Raw genomic sequence first — 23,633 nt, 5'->3', positions numbered from 1 at the left:
GCATTGCCTTCTCCGGTTTCGAAGCACGTTGGCGTCGGTACCCTTCTACAGCTACGTACATACTATATACATTATATCCATGGACGGAGATGACAGGAGGAGAAAGTTTTTCCTTGTTCCAAAACGGTTGAATCAGTTCTCACTGTTTCAGCTTTTCTTTTTGGAACAGAAAAATATCGAAAAATACACTGACTTTCAAAAAAACCGCAACACCAAGAAGAACACATCGTACACGTTTGAAATTCTGGCATTACGTTGGGTCGGGTGATAGACAAAAACGATCAAAATATCAAAAGAAAATTATTGTGAATAAGTGAAAACATTTAATAATAATTTAATAATGGGTGGTATCTCCTCTTAAATTAATACATTCCTGTAAGCGACGTGGCATGCTTAAAATTAAATTGTCAGTATCTTCCTGTGGTTTTGTATCCCAGGCAATCTGCACCTGCTCGCGGAGTTCATCTATGGTCTCTGGAGGGCGAGCTAAACGTTGAAGTCTCCGACCCATTATATCTCATACATGCTCTATTGGGGACAAATCTGAAGACCGAGCTGGCCAAGGCAAAGTATCCAAATTTTCAGCTTCCAAACACCTCAAAGTATCGTTGGCTACATATGGTCGCGCATTATCCTGTTGAAATGTGCTTCCAGGATGGTCGTGCATGTATGGTACAAGAACCGGTTCTATGACACTATTAATGTACCTCTGAGCATTTAATATATTATAAATGAAAACAAGAGGAGACCGACTGCCATACTGGATGGCACCCCACACCATGATACCTGGTGTTAAACCAGAACGACGCCTTTCCAAAAAGTCCAAATTTAATCGCTCTCCTCTGCGCCTTCTAACACGTAACCGTCCATGAGATCGCCATAAAGAAAATCGGCTCTCATCACTGAAAACGATTCTTCTCCACTCATCCACCCATTGCACTCTTAGACGACACCACTCCAGTCGTGGTTTCGAGATAATGGAAGCCGACGCATAGGACGATATGAATTTAGTCCAAAACTTCGAATTCTGCGATACATCATACCAAGGGAGACCCTTCGATTTAGAGTGGCTACCCAGTTAGCACCAAGAGACGGAATTGTTTCAAACGGGGCGCCTGTCGCTGAACGACGTAGTCGCCGGTCTTCGCGTCGGTTCGTCATTCTTGGACGGCCATTACCACGATGACGATTTACTGACCCTTCGTTAGACCAACCTCTCCAAGCTCTTAGCACTATTGATGCGTTTCGATCCAATCCACGTGCAATTTCGCGGAATGGTAAACCTGCCTCATGCATACCAACAATTCTTCCCCTTTCAAAGGGAGTTAACTGCCGATAAACTGCATTTTGGCGTACACGAGGCATTTTGTACTACCACACATTTAATATGGTACTAACAATAATACCTTTATCGCTATCCGCTTGTAAAAAAATTTGCAAAAAGAACGATCGTCACAGATAAAAATGTAAAGAAAAACTTCATATCGCATTAAAATACGAACTTGAAATATTTATCATTTTTTCCTCTTTACAAGTCTAAAATCATACCAAAATTTCAAATACATACAATGCGTTCTTCGTGGTGTTGCGGTTTTTTTGAAAGTCAATGTATATCAGTTAAGTTGAAAGTTTTTGTAAATCCCAAAAATTAACTCTTGTTTTCAAGAGTTAAATAGGAAAAAAAATAGATTCTTTAAAAAATAATAATAAAAATAGTCAAGAACTATTTGTGAGCACAAAATTGAAATTATAACAACGTCCCATCAACAAACAAATTTGTTCATTGTTTACGTACTATTTAACTAAGTGTATATTGCATTTCTGATCGAATTTCAATCTATTCTTCGCAAAAAGTAATAGATAAATTTTCAATCGCAATACACCATTGAATGTAGTTTTGAAAGGCCTTTAATTTGAGGTGTCACTTGACCCAACTTTAGAAGATCGGTCATTTCATGCTACTGGTGACGTAAGCAACATTAAAAAAAAACAACGTCAAAAGATAGTATTTTTATCCTGATTAATGCTACTTTTTAATTTTTAAAAAAAGATGGGGGGAATTAGAGCCGCATGGTATACAGCGTTTCCAATTTACAAAACTCACTTTACGCAGGTTTAGTGTCCGATCTTAAAAGGACTAATTTTGAGCGATCTGGCACTGGACAAAAATATTTTAAAGGGAATAAATATATAGATCACAAAAACCTGTTCGAATCGTGCAGTGACTTCGTAGCTTAGCAAGACCTTACATGCGTTAAAACCATCCACCCTCTAATTGGGTGAACCAAAATTAAAAGAACCATCTCAGCCCAGCCTATTGCCATCGGTGTATCATCGCGGTAATAACAAACCTCACGCTGTGAGACTATCAACACCCCCCTGTTTTTACTGACACATTTAACCCCTTCTTTTAGATAAGGGGTGGCGCTATAAATAATGAAACAAAACGGGTTCATTACACTTCCACAAAACCAACACTTAGCGTTGATGAAATATATGATGGATATCGCCACAAGCTCAATTTATGGCTCGAACCTTTTTTCCTGCTGTTGGGGAAAATGCGAGAGATGGAATGGAACACTCTAGTGCAATTCAATATCTATCTCTAGGCTAGGAATCCTAATAGATTAAGGCTTTGGATATACGAGTGAGGTAATCGGACGTTTTCACTCCGAATGACGCAGAGAATCAATCACAATTCAGATGTTGCCTCATTCTCATGTAAGATTTCGCATAGATAAGCGTTATGGGCACGTAAAAACTTGCCTGCAAGTGACTAATAATGAAACTCCCCAGACCTGGCACTCAAATTACTCCCTTTCATTCGAGAGTGGCACTGAAATTCTCGTCGGAAAAACGCGAAGCGAGAATGGCGAATAAATTCAAGGCGTTATTTCACGAAAGCAACCCTAGTTAAGAATGCTAATTATGAAAAACTGCATGTATAATGACCTTCTTTCTTATCGTCGTATCCTTTTAATGCAACGTTCTTTATTCAGAGAGATGTAGAGCTATAGACCCTCCCAAATCGGTGGCGAAAGTTGATGACCTCATAAGGATCCCTTTTGGGGCGACGTTGCCAAATTACGTAAACAGAATAATTAGCCGCTAATGACTGAAAGGATGGAACACGTGAGATGCTCTAATCCCGCGTTTCCTTATTTCTAGCAATAGAGGTATTGTTGGAGAAAATCCTTGTCGATTGTAATTAATCCAGGAATGCGAAAGTGAGTAACAACTTGAGCTTTCGCCATAGAGCAAACGTTGTTTTAAGAAAGAGAGCGGGAAATAGAGTGAGAGAGAGAGAGAGAGAGAGAGAGAGAGAGATAGGAAGAGAGAGAAATGGAAACAGAGAAATATTTTCGTTCCCTCTTGCTAACGTTACCAGTACTGGGATCTTCTGGGCATTATTCACTATCGAATGATCACGAAAGCTTGAGCATTGGCTTCTATATGCCCTACGTCATACTTCTGCAGTCTGCAATGACCCTGAACTGTAAGTGGTAAACAAATAGCTGGCGTGTTAATAGGCGTAGCATTATTAATCATTTAAGCTTTAAACATGACCAAACTTCAAATGGCACAGTCGCGCGTGGTATTGCGTGAAGTCCGAAGGATTGTTAAATCCAAAGATGCAAGAACTCATCACGAAAGCGATACAAAAACCCAAAGCTCATAATTCTTATGTCTCAGCCCCTTCCATGCCAAAATTGCACCTTCCGGCAGGTGCAAGCCAAGTAACTTGGGACAGATATACTCCTTTTGCCTTAGATGGTGGATTCAAAGATTTATCCTATAGGACAAGAAAGGGAGAAGGAGAGAGGGGGAGAGAGAGACAGAAAGAGACGGAGGAAAAGGCTTTAGCTTCTTGTCATAACAATTGGATCCATGCTCTCCGAACTTTTTTTCCGAACCTGGATCAACGAAAAGCAGATTGCCGTCAGTTTCCAACACTGGAACATTTCCAAAGTGGAAGGAACGATCTGGGCATACAGATGTGACAAAAATGATTCGTACCTAATGCGAGCCACACATCGTGGATAGAATCGAGTAAAATACGACAAAAACCGTGTCGGGAGCTACAATTAGTCAAATGGCACTTCTGGGTTATTGCCACGGTCGAAAAAGCTCTAATGGATAAATTCGCACGAACTCTGCGTGAAATTGCCGTTTTTTCGGCTCTCGAATTTGTCATCCTCTTAAAGTGTCGTTTGGAATAACTGATTCAATCTATTTTAGCGCCCCCTGAAATACGTTAACAGAAAAATGACCGTATTTCAACTTAAGCCCAGACGAGTTTTTAGTTAATTGAATTAATGGCCTAAAGGCCCCGTGTAAAGTCGGGACTTCGCTGATCACGTCGTAAAGGAGAAAAATCCGATTAGCATGACGGTTTATTGCCTTATTAGACTGATTAGTCTTGCAAAGGCACCCCCTCGTGTTCTCCTGGTAAATGGGAAATATTGCTTATTATGAATAAGAAAAATGGGATGTTTTGAGAAATTCAAACCGTGACAACTTACGATTTGAACGTCATCTGCAACATGAATTTCGTTCCAATTAACTTCTAGTGGGAGATTTTGAGATATGTGATTTTGAGACCAGTTGAAGTTCGAACAAAACGAAATGGAGAGTATGAGAATTCGTGTACACGAATTCTTCATATGATCGAATTGTCGTGATAGTGACCACTCTTGTCTGAAGTTTTGTTTTCTGAGCAGTCTTGCCTGATAACTATCGCATCACAGTTCAACTGATGAAATATACTACGCGATATAGTGAAGAGAACACCCCGTAAAAATGATTTTATTTAAATAATTTTTGGTGTTCATGGTTTTTACGCTAAAACAAATACTTCATTAAAAAATTGAACAAATCGTTAAAAACCAAGAAAAATTAACAATTTGTCGATCCTTCGCGGTGTTTTGTATATTCTTGTACACGTCTAGGCATGGATCTAATAAAGTGATTGATGTCCTCTTGGGAGATTTCATACCAGGCTAACCCCACAGTGTGGGAGATGGGATAAATTATGGAACCTTCTACCTACAATATTCCATATATATTCGATCGGTGAGAAGTCTGAAGATCGAGGTGGCCAAGATACCAAATTGATTGCATTTTGGTGAAAGGAGTCTATAATTACTCGAACCGCATGTGATCGATCGTGCATTATCTTGCTGGCAAACTGGATGAACAAGAGTTTACAGATAAGGCACGAGATGAAGTTCCAGGGCTTCTGGGATGTATTGTTGGGCTGTCAAACTGTCTTTAATGAAAAATAAATGTGACCTCCAACCAGATGCAACAGCACGCGAAACCATTACCCCAACTGTCTGACGGACTTGCTTCTGTATTGTAAACTGAAGATTCCGCCTTCTCTTTACTCTCATCGGACCACCCCGCGCACTCAAACAGATTCTAGATTCGTCACTAAACACGATATTATCCCATTCCAGATTCCAGTGTATCCGTTGTCTGCACCACTACAATCGATTTTGACGATGATTTAAGGTAACGAGTAACACAAGATGGGGACGGTAGGGAACCAGTCCAAAACTTCTTATCCGGTGATAAATGGGTCGAATCCCAATGGGCCTTCCATACTCAACAAACCATTGATCCGCCAGCGTCCTCGACGAGACCAACCTATCTCTTAGGACCGTAATTCGAAGACGGCGATCTTGGCGTTCTGTAATTCTTCGAGATCGTCCAGTACCTCTCATTCTGTCTGTTCGCTCTTCTTGGAACCATGACTGACAACATCTCACTATAGTGTTTACACTACGGTTCAATCTACTGGCGATTTTCCTATAATTTCAACCTTTCTTAACCTCTCTCAATTGATGAAAATTTTGCTGCATTCAGCATCTATGCATATTTAATCAATCTAAAAGCACTTTCTACGTACACTATACACCAATAAATGATATTTTTCAGTTGTATTTTTAATAATTTTATTGCAATTTTTATAGTAAAAAAAAATTAAATTCCTGCTAACTCGTAAATACACTGATAAATATGGCTGAAAATTTAATCGTTTTTGTATTCCCACATACAAACATGCATATCAAAATTTATTTAAATAAAACCATTTTTACGGGGTGTCCTCCTTTCCATGTTACGCAGTGTAAAATCATTTTTACAGGGTGTTCCCTTTTCTATGTCACGCAGTATAAAATCGTTTTTACAGGGTGTTCCCTTTTCTATGTCACGCAGTATAAAATCGTTTTTACAGGGTGTTCCCTTTTCTATGTCACGCAGTGTAAAATCGTTTTTACAGTCTGTTCCCTTTTCTATGTCACGCAGTGTAAAATCGTTTTTACAGTCTGTTCCCTTTTCTATGTTACGCAGTGTAAAATCATTTTTACAGGGTGTTCCCTTTTCTATGTCACGCAGTATAAAATCATTTTTACAGGTTGTTCCCTTTTCTATGTCACGCATATATAATTTATAAGGTCCATATTCATTTTAAGGTTTGAAATGCTTGTTTTTACAAATGCCAAGTACAAACTGGTGCTAAGCGGCGTAATCTAAATATTTCCATTCCACAAAAACTTTCAAATGTCGCCGTGTACTCCACAAAGCCGACGATTAAAACACAGTTAAATAACGTTAAACCCTGCTCGTTTGTCAGGAACAATGAATCGTCGAGACAGGAGAAACGCAAAGACGTTTTACTTGTCTGGGAAGTTACATATTAATGACTGACATTGTCTGCATTGTCGCTGCATTTAAAATTATTCCTCTCTATTGTCCGAAAACGAGAAGTTATAGTGATGATGCCGGAATTATCATTCTTTGTTGGTCCGCAGTTATAGATTAGAGTTGTGAGGGTTGAAGGCTCGTTACGCTGCGGAAAATTCTTTGCAAAAAGAACTAAGAAATCTCATCAATTCAGACGCCACTGACCATTCATCAAGCTATTTCATCAATACTTGAAAAACCGTTATTTCCTCGGTATGCCGAGACATCAGCGAAGACAAATTGACACGAAACTGAATTTTAACTCGGTTCGCCTCGACCAGCTCAACGTTCTTTGTATGCTGCATCCACCGTATAAGTAAATCTCCGGCTTCCTAAGTGTCGCAAATCAACACTCCATCTAATGACCTCTCCTACTTGGCCAAACTTTAAAAGTGGATAATTGGGACTTTTTTCCGAGCTTTGTTCTCATAGTTAGAGTTTGACAAGCAGATTTAAGAGTTCGGTGAGCAGTGCCAGGCAAACTTTTAATTGAGAAAATCAATTAAAAGGAAGCAATTAAATTTGTGCATCTTTATAACATTTCGCAGCACGCCACTCTAGAAAGGAAATTCATTTCGGTTCTGGTACATGTTTCTGTTGCTAATATCCGACAAAAGGGTAATTGTGTTTAAACATCGCATGTCACATTAACGTTAAAACGTGCTCATTTATTTACCTTCTTTTATTTACAATGTGCAGTGCCCCCTTATGCTTTGAGCCGAAACTTTAACCCCAGACCCGGCAGAGGCCGATAATGATTAATCAGGGTTGTTTCGCTTCGCCCTCTTCCATGGCATCAACCGCAGGTCCGAACACTGGAAGGAGTCGAGATTTTTTTTTGCCTTTTAATCACGTTTCCTAATTAAGCGTTTTCCCTTATGCTCTGTAATTTGGGTAATCCCATTAAAAGTATCACAAGACCATAGGCCTCTACTTCTGTTAGTAGAAGCCTATCGATCTGCGCCCCCTGCTGTGTTGCCGATGCGACGAATTTTATGGCATATGAATAATAATATCCCTTCGTTTGAGTTTCTGCTGCTTTGCATGACAAGTGGGTTTATTATACAGCTCTGCTTTTTTGGGCTTTGGTCATAGGTGGAAATGTGGATATTTACTGGATATTTACATAGGGTTCTGGAAATAGGTGGTGACCTAATAATGGCAGTTTGGTCAGGAAACGAGCATCATTAAGCCGACATGTTTCACGTGTTGATCACAACGGGATTTTTTTAATTGCACTTATACCTAAATAGAAGGGTTTTTCTTGTCTCAGAGTTAAAGATTATGGTTACCACCATTAATCATTTTGCTGGTTTTGGAATGAATGCATTTATAATTCTTTTTTTTTTAACCTTTAGAGGTACGTAGCTTCGTCTCAAGTAAACATTCTCAATTGTAAAGGGTGGCTCAAAAAGCAGTGGATATTTATATTTAATAAGACAATCGACATTTCTATTGAGGTAATCCGGCGTCGTAAGAAGCTCACAAAAGCGCAACGTTTTATAAAGTAATCAAATTTTAGTTCAACAATTAAAGCCGCTCTATGAATCCGATCGCTTCGGGCCGAATCTCAGACATGCCGTCCCTATCTAAAAACATATTGCGTAAGTACATTTGTGGGCAAAAGTATGGAATATATCAAATCCATCATAGTTTTACAATCAAAATGATTGATTAATAAAAGAAAAACGTATTATACAAAAACCCAAGTATATGTTCAACAATATCATAAACAAAAACAAATAAGTTCGCTTCTGCAAATATAAGCAAAAAATAAAAACAATAAATTATGCTGGAAAAAAGAATGAAATACTTCGTAAAATCCATTATAGTTAATACAAAATTTGAAATGAAATAACATTTGGTGGCATATCCTTTCGAGTCGATAACTGCCTGACATCGACGGTGCATAGAATCGATTAAATTTTCACAAATGGAAATAGGAGTGTTCACCCATTTTTCGTGGAGGACTTTTCACAACTTATCCCGAATGGACACATTCTTGTTTCGAATTTTTCGTTTGAAATGTTCCCAGAGATGTTCAATCGGATTGAGATCCGGCGACTGAGACGGCCACTCTATTATGGAGATGTTATTATCTTTCAGACAATTTTTAACTAATTGCGATGAATGTTTAACATCGCTGTCCTACTGGTAACGTCCCAATAAAGGCATGTGTCTATTAGCCAATGGTAGCATATGGTTCTCTAGGTCGGCTCTGTGTTGAAATCTATCCATAAATCCCTCAATTTTGACCAATGATCCAACACCGGATCGAGAAAACATCTACACACCATTATGCTGCCACCACCATGTTTCGCTGTTGATTTTTGATCGTTGAGATCAAATCAAGTCCCCACAGGTCGACGAACAAAACTTTTCCCATGAGAATTAAAAATATTAACTTTAGCTTGATCACTGAAACGAACAGTACTCCACTTTGACCGTGACTAAAACAAATGTTCCTGAACAAATTTAGTTCTGGCTCCTCTGTTCTTCTGATAAATTAAGAGCTTTTTCACTGCAGTCCTTCCTACTAATCCCATTTCGTACAACCGACGACATACAGTGCGATCACTTATATTGATGTTACTATTGTTAGTGATTTCTTGCTTTATAATCATGGAAGACTCGCCGAGATCTTGGCACACCCTGGCGGGAGCTGCCAGATAATATATTTTTAATCCGTCGATCGGTGGTGGCATTCGTTTTTCTTGGACGTCCAAGTTTTAGACCATCTTTCGCATTCCCATAGGCGCCAAATTTTCTTAAAATTTTGAAAACGGCCCTTTAGCTTATTTTTAACGTCTTTGCAATGTCTTTTTGTTTCTAGCGATACGTGACGTATAGATTGTTGAATTTCGAAGATCTTCGGAAAAATACTTATTCTTTGGCATATTTCGTACAAATTTCACCACACTGCTGGGCTGGATAACCGAAAACGCTCCCATAAACGACACCACATAGTATTCCACACTTTTGTCCGGTAAAAAAAAAAATTATTTCTAACAACAACCTTTTTAAAAAACAACATTCCTAAATCAAATATTGTACGGTGAATTAGAAACATACCTTTACATTATCAACAAACTTTGCACACGAAAACAAATATGTTCACCAAGAAAATGTGGTTTCAAAAAACATTCCATACTTTGTCCCCAACTGCAGGTACTTAAAGGTCGCGCAAACCCAAGGACTTTTAGGTTTTTTTCTAAGGTTTGTTAACTACATGTATTGACTGACTGATTGCATATCTGTCGTAAATAATTACATTTGTAACAGTTTATCTCCCTAAAGTGAGAATAAACACACATTTTTTCGTGTCTAAATGTCGGTTTGAAAGAAAAAAGGTCCCTTGGAAAGTTAGCGTTTTTCAGCAATTACCATGGTTTCGGTTTCTGTAGAAATATTTAAATTTTTGTTTTGTTATTTCGATATAGCGTTCAGTTTTGTTATAGTTGATCCGTATCCCAACATATTTATTTATGTATGTTTATTAAGGTTTTTGGGAGCGTCGAGCTGCATAAATGCATGATTTCTTAAAAATCCTGATAACTTCATGTAACGCTTTAGAATCAGAGTTCGAAATCTTAATTTGTAGGAATTCGACTTTTAAGTTTGCATTATATTTCCCATTGATTTTGAGCGTTTTGAGTTATTCACTTAAGCTTGGTTTCTTAGAAGATTCTTAACAATGTTATGGTATATTTGCGAATTAAAATCCTAAATTTAGATGAAGCATCCGGAGCTAACGGGTCGGAAAACGTTTGATAAAAAAAAATTGATTTCTCGTCAATTTTATTATATTTCGTTCTATCTCATTACCGTGAAGTTTCCAACTGATTACCCGCACCTTTTTCCAAACATCCTACGCGCACCCAACTCAAAGTTTCTCTTTCTCCTATTGCAATTATAATTTTCATGTAACTGCATAATTAAATTACACTTCAGCAGTAAAGTCGCGTGTCTTTCAGACGAAATTCCTAAAAAAGTCTAATTGTTTTTCTTGTAGAACTGACGGCAGCAAATTTAAGAAACGGATTTATTTGCGAAGTTTCCGAACTTGGTAAAAAAGTTTTCGGTAAATGGCGCATGTTCCCCACTCCGAACTTCTCTTTTGAGATGGCAAACTTTTGTTTTTTTGAAGGTTTCGCCAAATTGTGTATGGCGAAGTATCCTGAGTGCATTTTATGTAGAAATCTAATAACCATAGATAGAAGATTAAAGCAAAATGAGGGCACGGTTTACCCCCGTCTCAGAGCCTGGTACAATGGGGAACAGCTATATTATTTTACTATTCCATCAGTTTTAACCCTAAGTTCCTTTCGCTTTATTCCGAATAACGTTGCGAAAGTTTTGAAACTTGATTTAATGTTTTAGAGTTCGATGCGTGCTGAAACTCGACATTGAAGTTTTAACTTTGTCAGAGTAAAAATTAGATTTGGAATTGCTTTTAGCTTTTGTTTGGCACACAGATGAGGAAAAATAGATGGGTTTTGTTCATTCGCAGAGATGGAAATTTTTTCCTGACCGTGAAGATTGTTTCCGCATAACTTACAGCCCTCTAATTTATTGCCTCGCTCTTTGTCCCCCATTCAGCCGCGACTTTCCTATTTTCTGGCAAAATCACGGCTGTTTGTAGTCGAATCAGGCAATCGTGTTTTCGATTATTCGCTCAGTTTTTATATTCGCGCAAAACGAAAAAATATTGCTTTAATCTTGCTCAAATATCTCATAAGAGCAATATTTCGCAGCAGAAGCACTCGGAACGTGACACAAATTTGTTTCCTTCACGTTCGTTGTATATTCAAGATTGGATTGTTATTTATGAATGGGAAATTGGACCTAAATCGATATATACGGATTTCAGGACTGAAATGGTTTTGTCATGGTTTATGTCGCGGAATACGACGATAATGAATGTTCAAAAAGTGGTTTGTCAGAATTGGAAATTGCAAGAAGAAACTTAAGCCAAACCTCACCCCCTCCCCCTCGCCACTCGCCATGCTTATCCAATTAGCATCGGGGGGCTAATGGGTGTGATTGACATGCAGTAGCAATTTAGCATATCATTAGTTCCTATTGTCTATTAGCAAATACTAATTATCGTTGTACACATTAGTAACCTAATTAATTATGCCTAGACAAGCAGCAGACATTATAATGGCCAGTGTGTATTTGTTGTCCATATGTAAAAGTATTGCTTTTAGAATCGATTTGCGATTTGATGGATGTAAGAAATTAGAATTTAAACGCTCCAAATACAGCGAAAAGAGTTTTCCAGTATTTTTCAAGGTTCCAAGAAACTTAGCTTCATGAATACTGAAATTGCTCTATAAAGCATTTATAAAGAGTTCAGGTCATTTAATAATTTATGGAATCGAAAAAATCGAATTTCCAGGAGTTGGAGTGTATCCAGTTAAAAGCGCCCATTAACTGTTATGAATCGGGAAATTATTGGAAAATTACAAGGTACGAGTACAGGAACATCCATAGGGTAATTTCCTCGAAAGAGTGACAAATTTAATTGATCGAATAATATATATGAAGTTCAATATAAAAAAGAAGAATTTTAACGTCGCAAGACCTGCGAAAGTAGCGATAGTAAATGTTGCCCCATGAAGAGTCAAATAACTCGAAAACTGATAAAGATAACAATAGATATGAGTAATAAGATACTCTTCCTGTGAGTGGTAAATTCGAAGTATTCAATTCCCAATCAGAACCCCATGTTTTCATTTTCATTGAGGATCGTCTGCGCTTGTCACATTCATTACATTATCATAATACCCATCCCCGTATCATTCATCGATCAAATACGGTCATCCCCAGAGAGGTTTACATTACGGCCACATAACCATTCGTTGGCTAATTACATGCGCAACGTAATTTCCACATTAGGGGCAATTTAGTGGATGCAGTTTCAAGTTCCGATCATTTATTTAACGTCACAGGTTTGTCTTTGTTTGGTGCATGAGTTTGTCATTGAAGTCATAAAACTTGTGAGTCTAGTTCAGCTTTACGCGACCAAAATTCACACAAAAACAATGGAGATTGTTGCATAGAGGGCATAACTCAAATGCGTTACCCAAGTGGTGCCGCATAGAGACGACGAGAGCAGGAAGTGTTGGACGATAAAGAATTGTGTTCCACTGTGAGTAATTAATTCTAATTCCCTTTTCCCCCATTATGGGGACTGTTTGGAAACGCCGACTGGAAATCTTTGTGCCGGGGGTAACCATGTGAAAGGGTGGAATGGAACAATACCTAGAAATCTGGTCGTTTGGATATGTGCTTGAAGCTCTTTAAGTGCTGCTTATGTTAGGCTTTCTTACGTCGCTGCCATGATGTCAATTCGTAAGAAATCATCTATATCCATACAAAGCGTTCCAAATTTCCAGCCCTTGAGTTATCAATACGTCATCATGAAAAACCTCAGAAAAGGAAACAAGTATTGATAACTTTGTTTGAAGGTTTCCGTTAATCCCGATTAAAGAAAAAAACTGTATGAACAAAACTTAATCCATGAAAATGTGTACGTGCCCTCAAAAAACACAAATTGAAAAGCAAACAATTACGCCAAATGAAACACTAGTTAGGTTGTAACTTGCACTTTAGGATGTAATATTAACATGACTGCTAAGCCCATGTTAATAAACAAATAACATCATGTTCACAATGCCCATTCAACAATTTTTAACTGCAACAGTGTGGTTTAACTGAACGTAGTTGTGTATTACCACACCGAATAATTCCTCCAATAAAGCGAAAATTGGCCTAAATAAAAGCTGTTAAATAGCTGCGGTTATCAAATTAACCAGGTTAACAGTGGCAACTTCAAAAGTAATAAAAAGCCTATAAAATGCGGTATTAATAAAACATCTGGTAGCTTTGTTTACGTCTCAACCTGTCCATTGCTGAACTTTTTTTGAGAAAGTTGATCTTCATAGCATGCCAACTGAAAATAAAGAGACACGTTAAATAAATCGGGTCAATGTTACATCGAGACTCGCCGGGTGCGCTAAATCAAAATGGTTATCATGCTATCAAAGACTGATAAATCTATGAATAGCAATTAAGGGAACATTTTAGGTTATTCGAATTACCTCTCGTACGACCCTGCAAAATCAATAATGGAGTTTACAAAACCCAAAGCGATAAAGGAAAGTGAGACTAAATCACATCAGCATTAAAGTCATTGGCGTAGGTGATATTAGAATTATTTCCTAAATTCGACAGCGATTGTTATGAAGAAATAATAATGTTAGCTTGTTTGGATTTCGTTCTTGTACGACCCTGTGTATTCCCGAATTAAATCGAAGAATCCTAGGAGTCTTTTAAAAAATTTGTAGTGCTCAGGTCATTTTTGCCAGTGTGAAAAAATTACACGTGGCATAGATCAACAAAAAAACATGTGGCGGGCCACGTGTACAGATCCGACAGGAAATTTCGTGTCTGGTCTGCAAAAAGAAATCTCGAAAATCATGTGTGGTGTTGTGTATGTGTTTTGATACATATGAGCTCGTAGCATGCAATTAAAATGGATTACTTTTTTGTTTGAAATATTATTTCCATGAAGACCAATTTCCAAGAAAACTTTATTTTGTGGTTTACTCAGAAGTACTCTCCTTTGTCCTAATTCATAAATAATGAAAACGACGCACTACTAAATATTTCTTACCAAGAAAAAATCAATGTTAAGTACATTAGTAGGTTTCTACAGGTCACGTCATTAGATCCTCATATAAAAATACATTAATAATACGATGTTTCTATGGGCTACACGTGGGTTCTCTACAGTTATATTTGTAAAGACGAAAACGTGCACACAGTAATTTTGACCCTCATTATGTGCGCACTCTTTAGTACATGTGACAGGTAGTGTCAAACTAGTGAAAAAGCGCATAGTTAAGTGTCCTAACTTAAGACAGAGCTATTTTTAATTTTTATAAATTTTTTTTAAACAGATTAATCTAACTTATTTACCGTTTCCCAGCGTTCCGACCAGCATTTTGTAAATCATTCTACCTTCGATGTTAGGGCGGAAAAGCAACTAGTCTAAGACGTTCTTCCTCGGCCTTTTTGGGTTGAAGGAGATAGCACTTCGCATACCGACCGGAGCTATTAGAACGTTGGAATGGCATGCTATACTAAGTCAAAACTAACTGGAGTGATATTTATTCTTCAATAAGGGTTTTGTCAACGAGACGTTAACAAGAATGCTCGTGCGAAGTCTTAGTGAAGGAAAAGTAATATCCTCAGTTAGTTTTAACTGAGAATAATGTGCAATTCCACCGCTGCAACAACCCCCGCTGATGTGTGCGGCGCGATCCCCAAAAAATAAATGAAAAAGTGAACAATTCGCCTCAAACGAATAGAACATATTTACGACGTTCTCCAGAATTAGATCGAATTTTCCTCTAGAATTATCGCGGCGTTCTATGAATGCTAACTCTCACTTTCGTTTTTCCCATCAGGAAATTTTGATCACATACTCGCTTCCGACTCATGCTATTCCATGGAAATATTCCTACATTCTTCTTATATATCGAAACAAAACATTAAACGATCACGTCCTCTCATAAAAAAACGCACGGTCCTATCCTAAGTCTACGTGTTTTCTCCGAGGTCTTCCGCTTGAAAATTACAATAGGTATCTTTCTTTTCACTTACTCCAAACAATCCCTTGTAATTTCCTTTGTTCGGAGAATGCCTCTAATGGACTAAAACGAACTGGGGCATCCCAGGTAAGCAGAGAAGCAACCGTTCCTCTGTCTTGTCCACGAAAAGAATACAAATGAGCGCGCTCAAAATTAATATGCCGGTTTTGTACAAGGATATTTTGTCTGTAGAATATTATTTTCAGAGACGCCTTGTCAGTATTTCGTAAATGAGATGAGGAAGGTGTTTTGCATTAAATTAAACGCGCCACGGAATGATTAGCTGTCGTTTTGCGTACGCGCAAAGGCGCGAATGATAAGACCATTAGGTCTCTCATTCCGAAGTGTTGTCATTGCAATTCTCCCTCAAGATTCTGATAGCTGTTACAGCAGATATTAAATTTCTGCTACTTCGTGAAAATATGGGGGTCGCACGAGAGGGTTTGAAGCGAGAGGAACAGCCCCCGTTGTGACCTTTAGTTTTAAATAATATATGACAGAGGCGTTTATATTACGCCACGCTTCCGCATCCCACTTTTGACTTTTTCATTTGACAAACCACCTATGTGACGTATAAATCAAGAAAGTTTGCCGCGCGTAGTAAAGCGGAATAATTTATTGTCGGCTAAAGTGACTGTGTGCAGCGGCATTCCCGAATTTATTTTGACATTTATATAAGCGCGTCGCCGGTAATCACTTCAACGACCATCTCAGTTAAACGGAGAAGTGCTATGAAGTTGTTTAAAGTAACTGCGCGTCGCACATTTTGGTTAAATTGAAAATTTTCACCGAATTGATCGCGTTCCGTTTCTGTCCAAAGCACCAGCCAAAACTCCATACCTTAACAGACCAAAAACAACCCGAAAAATCCTGCGCCCCAAACTCCTCAATCGTAAACGGAACGCCATCGTCAACCACATGATCAGCAAGTATTTTCTAACGAGGCTTAGGAGTCCACGAGCTCGTCGAACACTGCGCACATGATATAAAGGAGATTTTCACGGAGAAAAATGCTAACACGCTCTTTGTACGAATGCAGTTTCAGCTTATCCGGAACCGACGACATTCAACATTATTTACGAAAAAATGGCACGAGCAAGTGAAGGATCTTCAGCGAAATGTTGCCCGCAAGACGTTAAGGGCGAATCTCTGCGGCGATACTAGAGAAAGCTCTAACTCTGGCAGAGACGCCCTCTGAATTTGGAAAAGGTATTGTAGAGATTCCGACTAAGAATGACGAATGTGAAGAATGGGAAACATTTAAAGATTTTTTGAAATTTCGACTAGAGTCCAACACGTATCAGTCCCGAATTAGTTGATGCTTAAGTTGAATGACGATTCCAATAATCATTCTGGTTTAATGAAAAGTGACTGTGTGCAGCAGCTTTCCCGAATTTATTGTGACATTTATATAAGAGCATCGCTGGTAATCACTTCGACAACCGTTCACATTTGGCGGAAAAGTGCTATGAAGTTGTTTAAAGTAAGTGCGACGCCCATATTTTGTTTAAATTGAAAATTTTCAACGAATTGATGGTGTTCTCTGTGAACGCTCTCATTTGGATTCGATCCAAGGCATCAGCTGGAACACTACATTTTAAATGTCGGTTTTTTTCTCTTCTTTGAAACCGGACAAGCCCCCAATTTTCACCAAAACCGAGAAGAACCCATTGCCGACCTATTTAAAGGTAAATTACAATAATCCTAAAGGCAAAGCATTCATTACGCTTTTCCCTATTACACAAGCACAATTTATTGTTTTGTCTTAAAATTGCTTTCGGTCCCCGCATTATATTCGAATTTCACCTCAAATTTCGCAGTGAGATCTACATTTAATTACTAAGGCGAAACAAATGAACGTTCCTAATCATACCCTGTCCTAAAAGGAGATAAGGGTCCCTCCTCACTTCACCCTTTATTTTTAAATGTAGGAAATGTTATTTGCATCCACTTTTTCTGTGGCGGTAGCCTATTATTACATTATGTGACCATCAACAAACTGAACGACCGACTCATTGACCACAGCACACAATTTATTGCTCTGTAAATAGTAAAATGCTGGTTTTTTCCAGGGTTTAATTTATTAATGGAAGATATAGGACTTTATTAATAGCTCTAATAATTTTTCTGATTACTCTTAAGCACTGTGCTGTGTAAACACTGCTATAAACTTACGTCTATTGACATGTTAAAGATTGTTGTTTGGATTTGTCACAAGTCACGAAGTAAACAATCAATCTTGTTTTTTCCCCATCTCAAATCCCTAATAATCCTCCACTGTTTGCGCAAGAAAGACGACTTTTTTATCCAAAATGAAGGGCCGATGAAGGTGCACTGAATCGAAAAACTGGCCTATGAAAATAATACGAAATGCTGAAACAACAAAACCAGAAATTCGATCTTAAAGGTAAACTTCCTTTCAGTTTCCAGTATCGGTTCAACTTGGGAAAACCAATATCTACCGGGTGCACTAACGTTAATGTAGGTAAGACGGTTTTACGTTTCCTATATAACCTTTGTAAAAGGTATAGTAACTAATTAATCCTAGCCGCAAAACATCATTAATTAGTCAGTTTTTTCTCCAACAAGTTAGAAGTTCTTAACTCTAAAAGATTGAATGAGTATATCTCTGAACATACTAAGTTATAGGATAGTTTTCTCTAAATACACAGAGAAAGTAACAGAGGCATCTGAATAAATAAGCGAGCAGTCGACCTTTATGAGAAGCATTTTTGGTTTCAAACAAGTGAGAATGTCGTTCAAATTACGGAAAATTCCTTAAGAAACAACACTGTTCCCGGAAGACGGCTTCCTATACCAAGAATGACTACTAACGGAAATTGAACTCACCTAATTGAACATACATCTTCGGCCTGACGTTCTCCTGCCACGCACCCCAGCACTGTTTCATTGTCAGACACGCAGTCAAAACCACCATAAAAGCGCCCTTCATATTGGTACCTCAGCACTGTTTCTATCCCCAAATCATGTCAAACTGGAAACGCACTGAACAGTAAACTCACCACCGGTTACGCCTCATCACGCGTCGTGACGCATTTAAATTTCATCAATCACTTCCACAGCCCGCGGTTGGAAAGTATCACTTTTTCGGGGGTTAGAAACAAAAATGTTCCGGGTTAACGACACCGGACCGACACCCGTGACGTCGATCGGGAACAAACAAACGCCTGTCGTCGACTGGAACGCACGCCGTCGCGACGCCGAGGCCAGCTGACTATCCCTTCCAGTTTCGGGAAGGGCGATGGTGGCGCCTGGAATCTGCAACGGAGAAAGCGGGAGTTAGTGAAAATGCACTGGAGTGAAAAGAAATCATTTGCATGTGCCGCGCGAGGCGGAATTTGATATTTTTTGGGGTGAAAAGGGGTTAAGGATGTAGGGTTATTAGTTTTGGAGATCGCAATGCAGGGGTGTCTCATTTTCGATTTCTTCAGAGGGTCACAATTCGTAAACTTTGTAGCTTCAACAAATGTTTCTAACGTAACCAATTGCATTATTATTGATTGAAGGCATAGCAGAAAGATTTTGGTACGCTTAATTTAGCATTCCTTCAACATGAATGTTATTCTGATACTGCGCGTTACTGAAAGCCGTAAATGTTACCGCTATTGATGTTAACGAACTTCGATAATTACGGGGATTGGACCGTTAACATTATTAGCAACTTCAAATACAGGTCTTTTGACATAAGCAAATACGCACTGCCATAGGAGTATCTAAATATTCTGCATGCAAAGACAACGAGTTTATTCATTTGACACAACTGATGCATTATAATCTATTCTTCCCACAGAGGCAGAATTAATGTTTATATTTTGTCTGGTTGTCAATCATATCGAACGAACTAGGCCACCTAGTACTCCACCAGTGTATTCCAATTTGAAATACAGACTGTGATATGAATGGTTTATCAACTGAACCTCTTATCAAGTCAAAATCTAATATTTCTTAATATCACTATAACTTTCATGGCTAATATCAGTAACACATCGTCAGCGTAGCGCAGCGTTTAGAATAAGTGGCAGGAAGGTACATTCTTTCCTATAATTTTTTACTATTCGTTTTTTGACATGTTACAAACATGGCTTCCATTCCTACATGGGCGTACCCTGTACAATTATGAGGATAGAAGAAGGTAACAGAATTGATTATGAAAAAGACAAGGGAGAATAGCGAACGTCAATAGAACAAGCAAAGAGAGAGCGCCGTTTACCCTACAGACTGATGTTATGCCTCGCGGTGGTCCACCCTGTGGAATCGGAGTGTAAAGAGGCACAGGGTATCATTTTAGTGGATCGGTTCGCCATAGCCTTACACTACCTGGGACGCCACAATATTAATGCCTCAGGCGTACGTTGACCTAATCCTCTATAAAAACAAAAAAAGGTGCCTACTTTTTTTACCTTTTTCAATTTCGAACACTTTTATTAAACTGAACCAAAAACATCTCCTGTTCGCTATTCCCTGTGTCACCTGGCATGAAAGTCCGAAATAAATCATTCATTATGGTCATAGTTCAATGTCATAAAATATTCGTTTGTATGGTATTCTACGGCAATAAAGTACAGTATCCTCGACCCTAATAAATGGAGAAAATTGTTATATAAATAACAAATTCCTCAAACCCCGTTAAAAATTCTGTTTCACTGTATGGTTCGCTAGAATCCATTACGGCATGAAGGTATGTAAGTATAGGGTGCCCCCCGGTGCTTTACCTGCTTAATTGGTAATTCCTTCACGCAGTGTTTCTGATGGGAATTTATTTTATGATGTTATTTGAGATGTGATATAATACTAATTTTCAGAATAATTAGGAACTCACTGGATCCCTTAAGTGCCGACAATGATTTCGATAAAAATAAAGGTTTTGCCAAGGGAAATCGAAGCTACATGATAACAATTTCAAAGGGGGTCCCCTTCGGTAAATATTTGTAGTAAAATACGAATCATAACAAAATTAAATTCATACAGCATTTGAAGGCTTAAAAACGATTACGACGTAAATAACAATTTCGAGTCGAAATTCGAGTTTTAATTTTCTTCTTAAATCCACAGAAACCAGTTCTGTAGTTGAGGGCTAAAGACTCTATCACAGCGTGTTAAACGTAGTCAGGCTGAAATATACGGTGTTTCCAAATCTAGGTGGTGTCATATTCAAGGTTAAAATTTTATTCCAACTAAGTTTCCATTTACTGCACATGAATGGGAATTAAATTTGCAAAAAACCGCACCCATATTAGATATCTGCGACATAAAAACTCTCCCCTGATTGATAAGCCTCATTACTGGACACACAATGTTAAATAGGTGTAAACTGCGATCACGACAACACGAATGCAATTAACTGGTAAATAAATATCATTCCCAAGAACATAAATACCACAACGAGAATTAATTACATATCGCAACAAATAAAAAATTCCACGATGAAATATGCCGTCAAATCGCAAACACCGTGCCACAGCCGTAGCCATTCATTCTCGAGATTTACCAATAAACGTCGATATGTGCTACCATTTTATAAAGTTATTCCCCAATTCAACTCTCAGAATCGCGATCCCTTCCCATAATATGTCACCACATCAATGTATTTGCTGTGTTTGTTTTCACCCTAAAAAAACACAATATTTCATGGAATTTTATTCTCCTTCCTCAGCCTAACCATATCGGACACAAAAACGTTTGTAGGGAAGTTGAGGAAAATCAAGGGGAGATATTCGAACAGAAGCGGCTTGGAGGTGTATGCGAAATCAGCCCTATCCAGTCCCCGTTTGTCTAGCACACCACTCCGGCCCTGTCGCTCAAATATTGTAACAATATCCAATATTAGGATATTGGGTTTACATAGGCGGCAGTATGTACACACTTTTTGCCATTGAACATTTTAGTTAAGTAGCTCTATCCCATTGAGACGCAGAGCCCTGTAAAGGGATATAGAGAGGGGATTCGTTAACAAAAGAGCCGATACATTGTGTGCAAGCACTTAGTAACTATGGCCAGCTAATTATCCTCAGAATGCGGTCAAACATTGTGTGTATCATTAAGTGAATCACCCTTGAGCAGCTACGCTTTACTTCTATGCAGAACCTGACGCTGACGAATTAGCACTCTTTATTAAATACAGAGCCCTTAAGCTGGAGGAAAAAAAATGAAAAATTGGAGTTCATTTACACGAGTGCACAACGTAATTATCCTCGAAAACAAAATCCGGAGAACTTCCACAAAAGCTCACTTTATTTTAATCTAATTTTATTTTTAAACCGTTCACGTGACATGCATATTCAGCTAATTTCCCCTTAAAAGTTTTTACTTGTTTCTCTGCGAAGTTTCCGAAGCGGCTCTGGTAATAGAGTGTAATTTTGTTTTGATAGGAAATTCATTTTTGTTTGCTAGAAGCGGCGTAATGAAGTTAGGAAAGCTATTTTGCGCGAAAAAAGTACTTTCCTCCCTTTCAGTTATAGCCTGAATGGTATAGATTGGAAACTTCTTGAAGTAGTTGTATACAATTCATACAGCTACAATTTATGGGTTTGGTAATGAGCTGATTTATTAGCTAATTAATGGGGTTTTGCTTAGAGCGTTCGGCGAGAGGCTAGCCAGGGATATGAACCAACAAGATTAAAGTGAAGAAGTTTAAAAAATCGCTACAATTTATTTAAAAAAAAACCATATATATATATATATATATATATATATATATATATATATATATATACAAAGTAATGATGAAATTGAGCTTTTTTAGGTTGCGAAGCCGGAAAGTAATTTTTTGCAAGGCGAGTCAAGTAGGAGCATGGAGAGCCCCACTAAGCAAATTTCCGGTTGCGTGAGAAATAATATTTTTATAGCCGACTTTATTCGCTTTTAATACTCGATTTTACAAAACAATATCACACTTCTTTAAAGACATTGACGTTTTACAAAGCTTTACGGTATTACTTCGCAGCCACAGGGGCAACAACACCAAGAGAGGCCGGACAATGGTTCTTCCGTTCCCTTGGGTCAAGTTTCCGTTCTTGACCAGTAATACGTTACTTTCATGCAAAGAAAAATTTAACGGAAAATATATGCTTAATAAATTCTCCGAAGATTCCGCCGGTTGAAATGGCCTGAACTGAGCATGGTATACAAGACCAACCCATCGTCCCAAGAAAAGCAACCAGACGATCAGATCAAACCAGAACAATGTTACAATTCAATTTACAGAAAGCAGGCGTCACTTCAATCAAACATTTCTTTTCTCCTGCGGTGGTACACGCAGTGGTACTGATAGATTAACTCAATAAAATTGATTTGTCCCATTTCGACGCCCCCACGTCTGCGGTTCGATGTTAAACAGCTTTAAAGTGTCAGTAATAACTAGATAAAGGGTCCTAAACGAGATAAGTAAATTATGTCCAAATGGACAACAGATAGACGAATTTTTTCAATCTAATTCGGTGCATCATCAAAGAATTTGACATAGTTTAAATTAGTCGTTAATTCACTAAACAGATTTGGTGGAATTGTACCATCGGAGCTTTATTGAATCTCTTACTGCAATGGTACTAAATCGATTAAATTTATTTGTCTTTTCTTTGAGATCAATTAAGTTTAAAGCGTCAGTAATGAGCCGATAAAAGGTTTTAAACAAGATAATTTAATTACATCTAATGGATAGCAAATGGAGATACGGTCAAATCCAAAATATCCAATCACAGGATTTCGTTTTCAATTATTTGATTGCTTAAGTGCTGGTAAATGGTGCTGTCGACAATGAGTCAACAGTGAGAGATTGATTCTTCAGAACTTAAAAATGATATATTCAAAAAGGTCGTAAGTGAAGTTTAAAGAGTAAAGTAAAAGCAGTGCTAAGTAAAGATTAGTGGGTTAAGGGTTTATGTTGTCTTTGCGTCACATTTCAAAATTAAAGTCAACATAAGTTGAGATTTGAAAATGATCAATGAAAATAAAACGTATAGTTTTGAATTCTCAACTAAAAACAAATGGGCGGACCTCTAAGTGATATTTAATATTAATTAATAAGATATAATAACCGAAAACTAGACATTTGCAGATTATCATTAACTGACTGGGCAACATTATAGGTGATGGTGCTCGCTCTTCAGCCACCCACAGCGCCTATTCTTTTTTTCTGGGAAAATGGCTTTCCCGTGTTGATTAAGTTGCTTTAACAAACACAAATTAATTTTCTATCGAAACAAAATT

General features: G+C 38.0%; 1 protein-coding gene across 5 annotated transcripts in view; it reads right to left on the bottom strand.

Annotated features, from left to right (window-relative positions):
• The window catches only part of Sema1a (semaphorin 1a), a 220,096-nt gene that overhangs the window by 166,168 nt on the left and 30,295 nt on the right, over positions 1–23,633 (bottom strand). For all 5 annotated transcript variants that reach the window (XM_066286315.1, XM_066286311.1, XM_066286312.1 and 2 more), the window contains one exon: positions 18,258–18,686. In XM_066286315.1, the coding sequence (XP_066142412.1) occupies positions 18,258–18,360 (103 nt within the window). In that variant the 5' untranslated portion in view covers positions 18,361–18,686. The remainder of the gene's footprint in view (positions 1–18,257; positions 18,687–23,633) is intronic.

This window comes from Euwallacea fornicatus, chromosome 10 (assembly GCF_040115645.1).
Source record: "Euwallacea fornicatus isolate EFF26 chromosome 10, ASM4011564v1, whole genome shotgun sequence".
In the NCBI taxonomy this organism is placed as follows: Eukaryota; Metazoa; Arthropoda; class Insecta; order Coleoptera; family Curculionidae; genus Euwallacea; species Euwallacea fornicatus.
Note: the sequence above shows the minus strand (reverse complement) of the source record. Positions and strands in the feature narration are given on the sequence as shown.